This window comes from Papaver somniferum, chromosome 8, assembly GCF_003573695.1.
Source record: "Papaver somniferum cultivar HN1 chromosome 8, ASM357369v1, whole genome shotgun sequence".
NCBI lineage: Eukaryota > Viridiplantae > Streptophyta > Magnoliopsida > Ranunculales > Papaveraceae > Papaver > Papaver somniferum.
Genome location: NC_039365.1, coordinates 7,808,602 through 7,820,527, shown reverse-complemented (window position 1 = coordinate 7,820,527; position 11,926 = coordinate 7,808,602). Strand labels below are relative to the sequence as shown.

The window sequence follows — 11,926 nt, the reverse complement described above, 5'->3', positions numbered from 1 at the left end:
TTCAAGGCCAGATAGTAGTTGATGCATATAGCATTTAACCTACACAACATGAACAAATCAAACCCTTTAACATTGGTAATTCCCGAATACTAGAACACACATCCAGAGTTCCATATATACGAACCTGTGATTCACTGAACTTGATGTCAGGACAAGATGATAAACCAGCAATATCATGTTCCGTGTACTCGAAAACAAGATATACACTAGTTGACAGTCTAGAAGTAATTAGTCCCTCCAGTTTGCGGAGAATCATTATTTCCCGCGACATAAATCTCACACTTTCTGGCTCAAATTTATCGAACCGAACTTTCTTTAAGGAAAATATCCTCCCAGTTGCAAGCTCTCGTGCTCAGAAAACACTGTTGTATGTACCTTGTCCAATCTAAAGATACAGTCAGAAAATTGCAGTATTCACATAATTGCAGCACATGAACAAATACAAAAATACCTTGTCGACGTACTAATCCACTTCAACATTCCGATGTATAACGACACAAATTAGACCAGAAATGAGCAATTCAAGAACAATAAAAAAATCGTAGCAAAATAACAAAAGAAGAAGAAAAACCCTTACCTTTTCCAATTTCTCGAAACTTTCAGCACGAAGAGGAATCCAACCATGAATAGCTTCACGAGCAACAACACTAATCCAAGAAGGCCAACCAACAACAACTTGTTTACCAAACCCAACAGGTCTTCTGAGATTAACATCACCAATTTCTTGTTTGATTCTGCTCTTATCGACAGACCCAATTCCCTTCCTGTTCTTCGTTTGGAGATTCAAATCGAAACCCTGATTTCATCAATTTCTTCTTCATCTCTGAGATTAACAGCAACAGGTCTTCTTAAACAGCACCAAACCCAACTCTCCATCTGTCTTTATCTGTATTCTTGAATCAAATGCAGCCACAGCTCAGCATCAGAACATAAACCCTAATTTCTTCATTGTTTCTCGATCTCAATAAATTCTAGCAACAATTTTTTGCTGATTCTTCCTCTCTACGCTCTATGAACATCATCTCAAATCTTATTTTCTTCTCAATTTCTCAATCAGCGTCTCGATCTGGTCTCTCGGATTTAACAGCAGCGGCTGCTGCTTTCTCTTTCTTTTCTCAGTTTTAGGGAAATGAATGAACTAGTGATTGAGAGAAAACGTCTCTCGAATTCTTCATCTCTTGAATCAGCGCTGTTCTTCTCGTGGAGATCCATTGTTGCTGCTGGTGATGAAGGTGGTGGGAGAAGGAGACGGAAGAAAGAAGAAATCAGAGAAGAATAAGAAGAAAAGATAAAAGGGTACATTTGGGTTTTTTTAAAATAAAAAAAGTTAAATTTGCTCATTATCATTTGACTTGGGGTTTTTGTCCCAGTTTTATTTGAAACCGGTTTTTATTTGGTAGAAATAATATGACCGGTTTTTTCTTATCACTAGTTTGTTCACCTAGGGGTTTTGTCACTAGTTTTGATTAATTAATGATAAGTTAGTAATTTACCCATTACTATGACACCCCTTATAAACCCACCCTAGATAGGAAAATGGTTTTGTATGCCTCAAAAAAGGTTTCTATCAAACATGAATCGAGTGCTATTATATACGTAGGAATTACCAATAGGTACCATTATAGTGTTCTTAGTTAGTGGCAGGTCCACCCATTAAAGCCCACTAATCAGAGGTCCATAATAAAGAGAAAACATGAAAATTGACCAAATTTTTTAAGCCCAGGTCCTGTACACGTGCGGGACAAATTGTGCGAAATTTCTAAATACCTAAACTACCCTTCCAATCCTACATATATTAAAGCAGTCTATTTCAAAGTTTCTAAAAAAAAATTCAGCCGATTATTCTTGGGAAAATTCTGCTCTCTTTCTTCTTCTGGATTTGGGACTAGGGTTTCTGAAGATTTCTTCTGCGATTTTTAACAAGTATGTTGCTTAATCTTTTCGTTTTCTTCTTTCTGCTACAGTTTAATGGAGATAGGTTGTGTTCTGTTTTTTTTTTTTATGATTCTTGTTCGTTTTTATTCAGTTATTTGGTTAGATTGTTAAGTTTTTAGTTTATTTTATCTTTCGATTTGATTATCTTTCTGTTTTCTTTTCAAAATCAGTTTTGTTTTCACTTTCAGATCGTATTATCCAGCAGTACATATATGACATACTCATTGTTTCTGCTACAGTTTTTGAATCATTATAAGATTTGAATTTTGGATCATGGAGATCGGTTGTGTTCTGTTTGTTTTTTATGAATCTTGTTCGTATTTATTCAGTTATTTGGTTAGATTGTTAAGTTTTTAGCTTATTTTAGTTCGATTTGATTATATTTCTGTTTTCTTTTCAAAATCAGGTTTGTTTTCACTTTCAGATCGTATTATCCAGCAGTACATATATGACATACTCATTGTTTATGCTCTTGGATTCTGTTTCTTGCATAGATCTTTCACTTTTTTTAGTTTGACCCATCAGTACGTATGTGAAATACCGTATTACGTGCTTCGATTCTGATGTTTCTCCTAGATTCTTAATTATTCTTTGTCATGCAGTTGATTTTTTAGTTCATGAATCTGCAGTACATATATGGCATACTCATAGAAACTGCTCTTAGAATCTGTTTCTTGCATAGATCATGGAGATCGGTTGTGTTCTGTTTGTTTTTTATGAATATTGTTCGTATTTATTCAGTTATTTGGTTAGATTGTTAAGTTTTTAGCTTATTTTAGTTCGATTTGATTATATTTCTGTTTTCTTTTCAAAATCAGGTTTGTTTTCACTTTCAGATCGTATTATCCAGCAGTACATATATGACATACTCATTGTTTATGCTCTTGGATTCTGTTTCTTGCATAGATCTTTCACTTTTTTTAGTTTGACCCATCAGTACGTATGTGAAATACCGTATTACGTGCTTCGATTCTGCTGTTTCTCCTAGATTCTTAATTATTCTTTGTCATGCAGTTGATTTTTTAGTTCATGAATCTGCAATACATATATGGCATACTCATAGAAACTGCTCTTAGAATCTGTTTCTTGCATAGATCTCTCACTTTTTTTAGTTTGACCCATCAGTACGTATGTGAAATACTGTATTTTAATACTGTTACATCTTTGTGACATTTGCAGGTTCAAAACATGTCTGATGCAGAGTGTTCCAATCCAAATACCTACTGCTATGCATACATTTATTATAATCATCATCATTTTGCTCACCTGGTTACTTTTAAGTCTAGTATTGATGACCTGAAATTTCTTATTTGTAAAAACTGGAGAACCTTGAACCCTTCTGAAATTATCATCACTTATGTTGAGAATGGTGTCAAAGTGTCTGTGATTGCTGACTTTGCTGTGTTTTTGCTCCTTTTTTAGTCTTACCCTTCAGTACTTATGTGAAATACTATAATATGTCTTTCGATTCTCTTATTTTTCATAGATCTGTCACCTGTTGTTGTCATACTGTTGATTTGTAGTTCATGAATCTTCAGTACATATATCGCATACTGATAGGAAGTGCTCCTTGTTATGTTTAAGGAGAAGTGAAGTAGATGCAGGCATACAGTGGAGCTGCAATAATGGGTGCTGCTGTACAACAACCCAATCTTTTTACTAAAAGTTCTTCAACTTTTTTTCCCAAGTTGGGTACTACTACTGCGGATAGATTACCTTCTCAAGTTAGGCAGACCCTGAAGTACGTTCAATAATTGATAGTGAGAAGAATCGCAAGTTTAACATCTTGGAGCTCATTGCTTCAGAGAATTTTACATCTCGCGCAGTGATGGAAGCTGTGGGTTCTTGTCTCACAAAAAAGTATTCAGAAGGGCTTTCTGGTAAAAGGTAAAGATGGTGCTTAATGTTGTATTTTTTCCCTGTATTTGTATTGAAATGCATTTTATCATTTCATTCTGCAATGTAGGTATTATGGTGGCAATGAGTACATTGATGAGCTAGAGACACTTTGTCAACAAAGGGCTTTGTTCATGTAACTGGCACAGGGTCTGGATCTTCCTCATGGAGGTCACTTGTCACATGGATTTATGACTCCTAAAAGACGGGTATCTGGGACTTCGATTTATTTTGAATCGATGCCCTACCGTCTTGATGAATCAACAGGTGCTGCTCTGCATTCTTATATTGTGTAATGACTATGTGGTCTATTGTTGTTCATTTATAATTCGTTGATAATTTGCATTCATTACCAAATTCACTTGCAGGCCTTATTGATTATGATATGCTTGAGAAAACTGCCACCCTCTTTCGACCAAAACTCATCATTGTTGGTGCTAGTGCTTATCCTCGTGATTTCGATTATCCTCGAATGAGAAAGGTATACACATATATTTTGGTTGTCAACAGTTGTTATTCTTAGTGATCAGAGAATCAGACTAGTTAACCCATTACGCACACCTAATTCCCTTTCCTGCTATGTTTCTTGAATATTGCAGATTCTGTTGGGGCTTTTCTCATGATGGATATGGCTCACATAAGTGGTCTCGTTACTGCATCTGTACTTGCCGACCCATTTGAATACTGTGATGTTGTAACAACCACCACTCACAAGGTACACCTAGTCACATTCATGAAGTCTGCAAGACTGCAACTACTGACACCAACACAAGCAGCATTTGTTTTTATTGGTTTAGGTTCAAGGGTCATGTTTTTTACTATGTCTTCTGTTTCAATTTGCAGTCATTACGAGGTCCCAGAGGTGGCATGATTTTCTTCAAGAAAGATCCTGTTCTTTGGGTTGATATGGAATCTGCGATTAACAATGCTGTTTTCCCAGGGTTACAGGTAACTAAAACTGTAGCGGTTATTTGTGATTTATCATTGGTTCAACATTATAACATTTTTTAGGTTTGTTACAGTTGTTTTTCGTGTATGAATTGACAGTACATATATGGCGTACTGATACAAAACTCTTCTAATTTTGTTTTATTTTAAGTTTTTCCATTTTTTTTGGTTCGATCCATGAGTATGTATGTATAATACTGATAGGAAATGCTATTTGCTGTGTTTTTGCTCATTTTTTAGTCTTACCCTTCAGTACTTATGTGAAATATTGTAATATGTCTTTCGATTCTCTTATTTTTCATAGATCTGTCACCTGTTGTTGTCATACTGTTGATTTGTAGTTCATGAATCTTCAGTACATATATCGCATATTGATAGGAAGTGCTCCATGTTATGCTTGATTCAGTACGTATATGAAATACTGAAATAGATGCTCTTTGTTACGTTTGATTCAGTACTGGAATTGGATATGGAGATGATCTAGTGATGCAATTCAGAACTTATTGCAAGAAATGACAGATTTTGAATGATAGGAACAGGAGTTGTTGTTGGTTCAGATTTGCAAGCTTGTGAAATTGGTGGTGGTCTTGATGAAGTTACAAATTGGTTGTGACGTGTGTTTGAAAGAAGGTGTGCTGCAAATGGATTTGGAGGAACATAGAAGGTTGGGTTGCTACATTGTATGATCCTACAATGTATGTGATGTAATACGTTTTCTAATTTATTTATCATTGATTCTTACAGATTTGTACTCTACCTGGAAGCAGTGCAGCAAATATGTACTCGAATTTGTAAGCATTCAGATATATAATCGGATTTGTAAGCAGTACGACAGATATGTACTCAGATAGATATGTACTCAAATTTGTAAGCAGTGTAGCAAATATGTACTCGAATTTTTAAGCAGTGTACCAGATATGTACTCAAATTTGTAAGCAGTGTAGACACACACGTTTGGTAGTAATGGGCATTATGGACATTTCCATGTTTTAATTAATTTTGGACCTCCGGATAAAAAAAAATTCCGGTTGGACCCTACTATAAATAACTATATGGGCCTAGGACCAAACAAGAAATTTTCCATTATATACATGCCCAATTAACTGGGCCGCAGAGGCCCACCACCACTTACCGTTGTCAAGTGTTGTTAGTGGAGTTCGAAAACTCAACCTGGCGGATACGTCTGATGCCAATTCGGTGTCCCAAAAGGAAAGATTCCTAAATGTTGCCAAACAGCAGCACCTTCTTCTTTTTAATTCACCAATATGTTTCCCCGTCTCTGCCTTACCTTCCATTTTTAAAAAAGAAACAAAAATCAGATCGTGATTCGTACTACTATAGCATGGTGTGCTTCGTTCTTTCGAGAAGACAATAATTCCTCTTTTAATTCTCAATTGTCTCTCAAATGTGTAAACTAAAACCAGTTTCCGTTTTGGACATTCATTATAGGCACCTCTACCTAACCTGGCAAAATGGACGTACCACGATCAATATAATTAAGCAGTTGTTCAAATTTATCTAGCTTAATTAATGACAGTCTTTTGCAGCATTACATTGACATATAATGAGTTCAATTTCTAAGTAGCGAGTTCTATGTATATATATAGATGTTCAGTACTCTGATCATCCTCATAACCACTACTACTACCATTCTAGCTTGGAGTTTTCAGTCAACTCCATTAACATCAATCTACAGTCATGGCTACTCTAAGTTTGCTTTCGGCTTTGGTTCTTGTTTTCCTTGTCTTAGGCATAACTAATGGTCAAGGTCTGAAATTAGGTTTCTACCATAAGACATGTCCAAATGCTGAGGCTATTATTCAGGAGACGACTGCTTCATACGTTTCTTTTAATCCTACACTCCCTGCCGCATTATTGAGAATGCATTTCCATGATTGTTTCGTCAGGGTATGTTTATGCACATATAATTCGTTCTCTCATTTCAAAATGTTAATTAGCGTGTGTTTCATGTTAATTGATATAACTGAAATCTCTATCTGTTAATGTATACAGGGTTGTGATGGCTCAGTGCTAATAAATTCTACAAGCACACATCAAACAGAGAAAGCTGCAGCTCCTAATTTATCCCTTAGAGGTTTCAACGTTATTGATGCTGCAAAGGCTGCAGTCGAAAAAGTGTGCCCTGGAGTTGTTTCATGTGCAGACATTCTATCATTGGTTGCAAGAGATTCAGTAGCTATGGTGACTAATATACCAATTGACTAATATTAGTGAATAAATTGATCTAAATGTAATATGTGCACTAATAAAGATTTGGATTATTTTTTCCAGATTAGAGGACCATGGTGGAATGTACCCACTGGACGAAGAGATGGTAGAGTTTCCATCATGACAGATGCTTTTACACTACCAGAACCATTCTTCAATGCTACTCAATTGATAGCATCGTTTGCATCTAAAGGGTTGAGTGCAAAAGACCTTGCTGTCTTATCAGGTAACTGAAATTACATATCAACGGAAGTGAAAGCGTTGGCCTTAACAAGCGTATTCTTCATTTGAGAAAACTTTGGCGCCAAAAACCTAATCATTAATCATATATATGCATCAACAGGTGCGCACACAATTGGAGTTGCCGCTTGCACCTCATTTACAACAAGATTGTTCAACTTCACTGGCAAAGGAGATTCAGACCCAACATTGGACAGCGAGTATGTACCACGACTAAAGAGCAAGTGCAAGCCAAACGATTTAGTGCATAGAGCAGAGATGGATCCAGGAAGTGTTAAAACGTTTGACTCTAGTTACTATAAGCTTGTTAGTAAGAGAAGAGGATTGTTTACATCTGACGCATCTCTTCTTGACGACCCTGTGACTAAGGCTTATGTTAAGAGTCAAGCAAGAAACAATGGACCAACTTTCTTCAAGGATTTTGCTGTGTCTATGGAGAAAATGAACGCCATTGAAGTTCTCACCGGTAATGATGGTGAAATCAGAAAACACTGTGCTCTCATTAACTAAATTCTAAATTATAGTGTGATGTAATCTAAATTTATCCTTAACTAAACAATTAATAACACATATAATTATTAATATTATTAATTAGACTTCAACACCAAATTAAAGTGTAGCAAATAAAAACAGATATTAAGTCATCTAATAATACATCCAATTATGTCCTAAATAGATACTAAAAATTCAAACCCACACAAATTATAGCGTCACAGCAAGCATTAATTTTTTCCCTTAATGATTAAAATTAGACCTTGGTAAAATCCTCATCAGCCTCTAAGTTCTTCATGGCTTCAGGGTCTAAAGTTATCTCAACATCCATGCTATTCCCACCATCTTTTCCTTGATACAAATAAACCATTCCATCAAACTTGTTGTTTGTTCCACTTCTAACTCTTTCAGGCTTACCGAAACCAAAATCCACTTCGTATACCGGAAACCTTGGCGAACTTCCAACAGCAACACAATTCATTCCTGCATCTTTGTATTTGAAAAGTACTGGGTTACTTTCCCATGCAGCACTTCTCTCGTTAATTGTCTTTGCGTCATGTGACTTGATCACACCTTGCAATGCTTTCAACCCATATTCAGCAGGATTCGATAGTAGTGCTCCGGCTGCGGTTACGGTAAAAATAGCTTGAATTAAGTTACCGAAGTAACTATCTGGCATTGGTGGATCAACACGTTTCCGGAGGTCAGCAAAAATGGTAAACACAGTGTAATCTTCCGGCTTGAGGTTTCGCGCACGCGTCACGGCGCACCAAATATGTGACCCAAGAGCTTGGAAAGTTGAGAAGGGCTTGGAATCACTTGGAAGGTTTTCATTTGCTTTCGACTTGATTTTCTCAATTGTGGAACCTGAGAATCGGAAAATCTTTTCCCGGAGTTGTGGCTCAGGGGTATGTTTCTCCTCACCGTTGGATGTGGCTGGTTTCTCAAATGCTGCAGCAGATTCTGGTAGATCAAGTTTCACACGAGTGTTTCTAGCCTTTGTTCGATCATGGAAAGGTTGGACAGAGATTGTAGTAGATCCACGACAGATTTCGGCCCATGAACTCAAGAAATGCCATGTTGACATTCCATCTAGGATTGCATGGTTAAATGCACATCCAATTGCAAGTCCATCTTTCAATTTGGTAAACTGTAAATAGCAAAAAACAAAGATTTGTTAGATGTGAAACTTTTCAAGAGAAAAACATCCTTTAATGAAAATGATTTTTTTTTTTGAAGTAAATAATTTCAACCACATTTTGTGCCATACTGACATGATCTTGAACCCTAAAAAGCATTCAATTTCCTTGTGTTACTGTTAATGCCCATGGTCCTCTGTACAAAGCATATAGGTAAGGAGCTAAGTAGTAAAGTCTGGCTTCTGTATGTGTTCAGAGGAGTTAGGGGGGCACTAGACCCTAAAAAGTCAAAATATACGCCATAGCAGCAGCATGTTATGAAGGAATTTTACATTAGTTTTTAAGCACTTCCATTAAAAGATAAATATTAGCTAATCATCACCCAAATTCTTGTGAAAACTTAAGCAGTGTAACATATGGATGATGTCATAATACTCTAATTTTTCTATATAATCCTGGTTGTAAACTCGTCTGAATACTAATTATCGATCAGGAAAAGAAATACCAGCAGTTCTTCTTAAAAAGAAAATAGCTAAAAAAGTTAAATGGACCAACCTGAATGGCCAACAGTGGACGATGAAGACCTTCTAAGTTCATGACACCATGGTATGGAACGATCTCATGCAAAATACTAGACGATTCTGCTTCGGCTAATTCAGCGACATCGATTCCTTCAGCGACTGCCTCAACAACTTCAACACCAACACATTCCTCTTCACAAACAACTTTCAAAACTCCTCCTTCATCTTTCTCTAGTTTTCCAGCTAAAGGAAAGAAATCTTCTAAAATGAACGCTAACCCTTCTTTCAATTTCTCTACTGTTTCTTCAAACTTAAAATCATCACCATCAAGACCACTACTTTTGTACAATAATAATTTCTGGTTGTAATAGAAAGTTACATAAGGTAGATCAAACGTAACCAAAGGGCATTCCTGTCTACCTAGTTTTTTACTACTAGGGTAGACATTAGTTTTCTTAATCAACTTCACTATGATCGATTCATCAACTTCTTGCTTTCCATTCTCAATACTGCCCATGTTTTTTGAAGAAGCTAAAGAGAGAGGAGAAAATAAGTTAAGAAATTCAAGAAATATCAACTTCCAAAAACACTGAAAAAAAGTAAAATGAGTTAAGTTTGAGAAGATCCAAGGAGAGGAGTTTTATAATGGATGTGGTGGGTAGTAGTAGGTTATATTTAAGTTGCTCGAGAGAGTGTGAGCGAGATGAGATGCAGATGTGTAGTTGAGAATACAATTAATGGTGGTCTCATGGGTACCGTTGGGGGTTCATAAATGAAAACCCTAGTGAGCAATGAAAAAAATAATAAATGGTCTTCTTTTGCAGTTTCTTGTTGTTTGGTGTAAAGAATTCAAGTATATATTGCTATTTTGTTAATATTTTTTGAGATTCCTTGGTCATTTTAAATAGTTGGACATTGATGCCATTGATGGTTCGCTTGTGGTGTTTGAACATTAGTAAATCCAAGTTCATGCATAATCAGCAACATATATACATGCAAGGCCAGCCTTGAGGCAAAACCATCAAAGGTTTGTTTAGAAAAGAAAATGGTAATGTCTCCTGTTTAATATACTAGTATTTTATAACCATTTGAAAATTTTGCTAGGTCTCGACCTGTCATGTCTTTAACTCCTTCCCAAAAAAGTTGTATTCCCCCAAATTGTCGTAGTGTCTCATCTAAGTCAGTGATTGCTTCCTTGCTCAATGAAAACTCGTATCTTAAATTGTTTTTTTTCCTTTTTTTACAGCTGTGCTTCTCAGTCACTTATCATATGCGTGGATGAAATTTATTGGACACCTTGTTTGTCTCGCTTCTATAGTTAGGTACCTCCCTCACGGGTGCCTAGTTAGCAATTCGGGATTCGACAAACGTACGGAACGGCAAACGTACGAGTGTTATATGGTTTTGTAAAATCCAGATTCGGTCCAAAATTCGGTCAAAACGGGACGTGATTCGTCCGTAATTCGGAACGGCATACGTACGTGTATAATTCGATTTATAAATGTGAGTTCGGCTCTGAAAATTCGGTATCTATATATAACAAATAATTTGTATTTATAAGGTCATAGACCAATTTTTATGCATATGTGTGAGTTATTTAAAGAAAAAATAAACTTAATATAATGATATTAATAATATATACAACATTAGTTATCCAAGAGGACGTCGTATGGTGGTTTAGATGCTTGGTTAGTGAGTTTGAGATCTCTCTCACCTTCACCTTCAAATCTCTTCAGTCGTTTTTGTTTCATAAAAATTACAACACGTCTAATATTCGGTCGTGTATGCTCGGAAGGCAGTAAAGCCCAAAAAGTGGAGTCATTGAAAAGTAAAAGCTAAAGAATTTATGGCGAATTAAACGGACGTATCATTCGGAATACGTAAAATTCGTGAACGGTTCGCGAATAATCCGGGAATGCCACATAATACGCGACTTGGGTTCGGAATTGCAAACGTACGCGAATAAAACGGTAAAATTCGTGATACGGAAAAATTCGCGAATCATTCGCGAACTTACTAACTAGGCACGGGTGTGCATCTTAGTATTCTAAATTGCATCTCATAACAATTTAATATTGCATCTTGTATATCAGGCCGATCCCTGGTTAGCAATTCGGTATTCGGCATACGTACGGAACTGTAAACGTACAAATATTATACGATTTCGTAGGAATCAATTCTAACCAATGGTTTGTGATACAGAGTAATTCGGAACGGCATATGTATGTGTATAATTCGTTTTCAAGATGTTAGTGCGGCACTTAAAATTCGGCTATGTTAAAATACACTAAGGTAGCTTTTGGATACAACAATACATATAAAATATGATGATATCTTAAAACATATCACCAATTAAGGCATAGCCCAATGGCTATGGTGTTCTGTAGGTAAGCTTGAGGTCATGAGTTCAATACATCACGCCCTTAATTATTGAATTTAAATCCATAACTCAAATGTTGCTGCCACGTGCCTGTATCCTAGCAGCGAATGATTCGCGTACGCGAATTATGCGGGAAGTCCAGATTA

The 11,926-nt window shown here is 36.2% G+C and overlaps 2 protein-coding genes and 1 pseudogene across 2 annotated transcripts; 2 read left to right on the top strand and 1 right to left on the bottom strand.

The window, feature by feature from the left end:
- Positions 1-1,536: 1,536 nt before the first annotated feature.
- Positions 1,537-4,710, top strand: LOC113305008 (annotated as a pseudogene).
- Positions 4,711-6,368: 1,658 nt separating this feature from the next.
- On the top strand, positions 6,369-7,794 carry LOC113304295 (peroxidase 27-like). Its single transcript, XM_026553369.1, has 4 exons — positions 6,369-6,687; positions 6,793-6,981; positions 7,072-7,234; positions 7,352-7,794. The coding sequence occupies exons 1-4, from the start codon at positions 6,478-6,480 to the stop codon at positions 7,756-7,758; spliced, it is 969 nt and encodes a 322-aa protein (XP_026409154.1). The 5' UTR covers positions 6,369-6,477; the 3' UTR covers positions 7,759-7,794.
- Positions 7,795-7,800: 6 nt separating this feature from the next.
- Positions 7,801-10,048, bottom strand: LOC113304294 (BAHD acyltransferase DCR-like). The gene is made up of 2 exons (XM_026553368.1): positions 9,435-10,048; positions 7,801-8,890 (listed from the first exon to the last, which is right to left on the bottom strand). The coding sequence occupies exons 1-2, from the start codon at positions 9,915-9,917 to the stop codon at positions 7,997-7,999; spliced, it is 1,377 nt and encodes a 458-aa protein (XP_026409153.1). The 5' UTR covers positions 9,918-10,048; the 3' UTR covers positions 7,801-7,996.
- Positions 10,049-11,926: the final 1,878 nt, after the last annotated feature.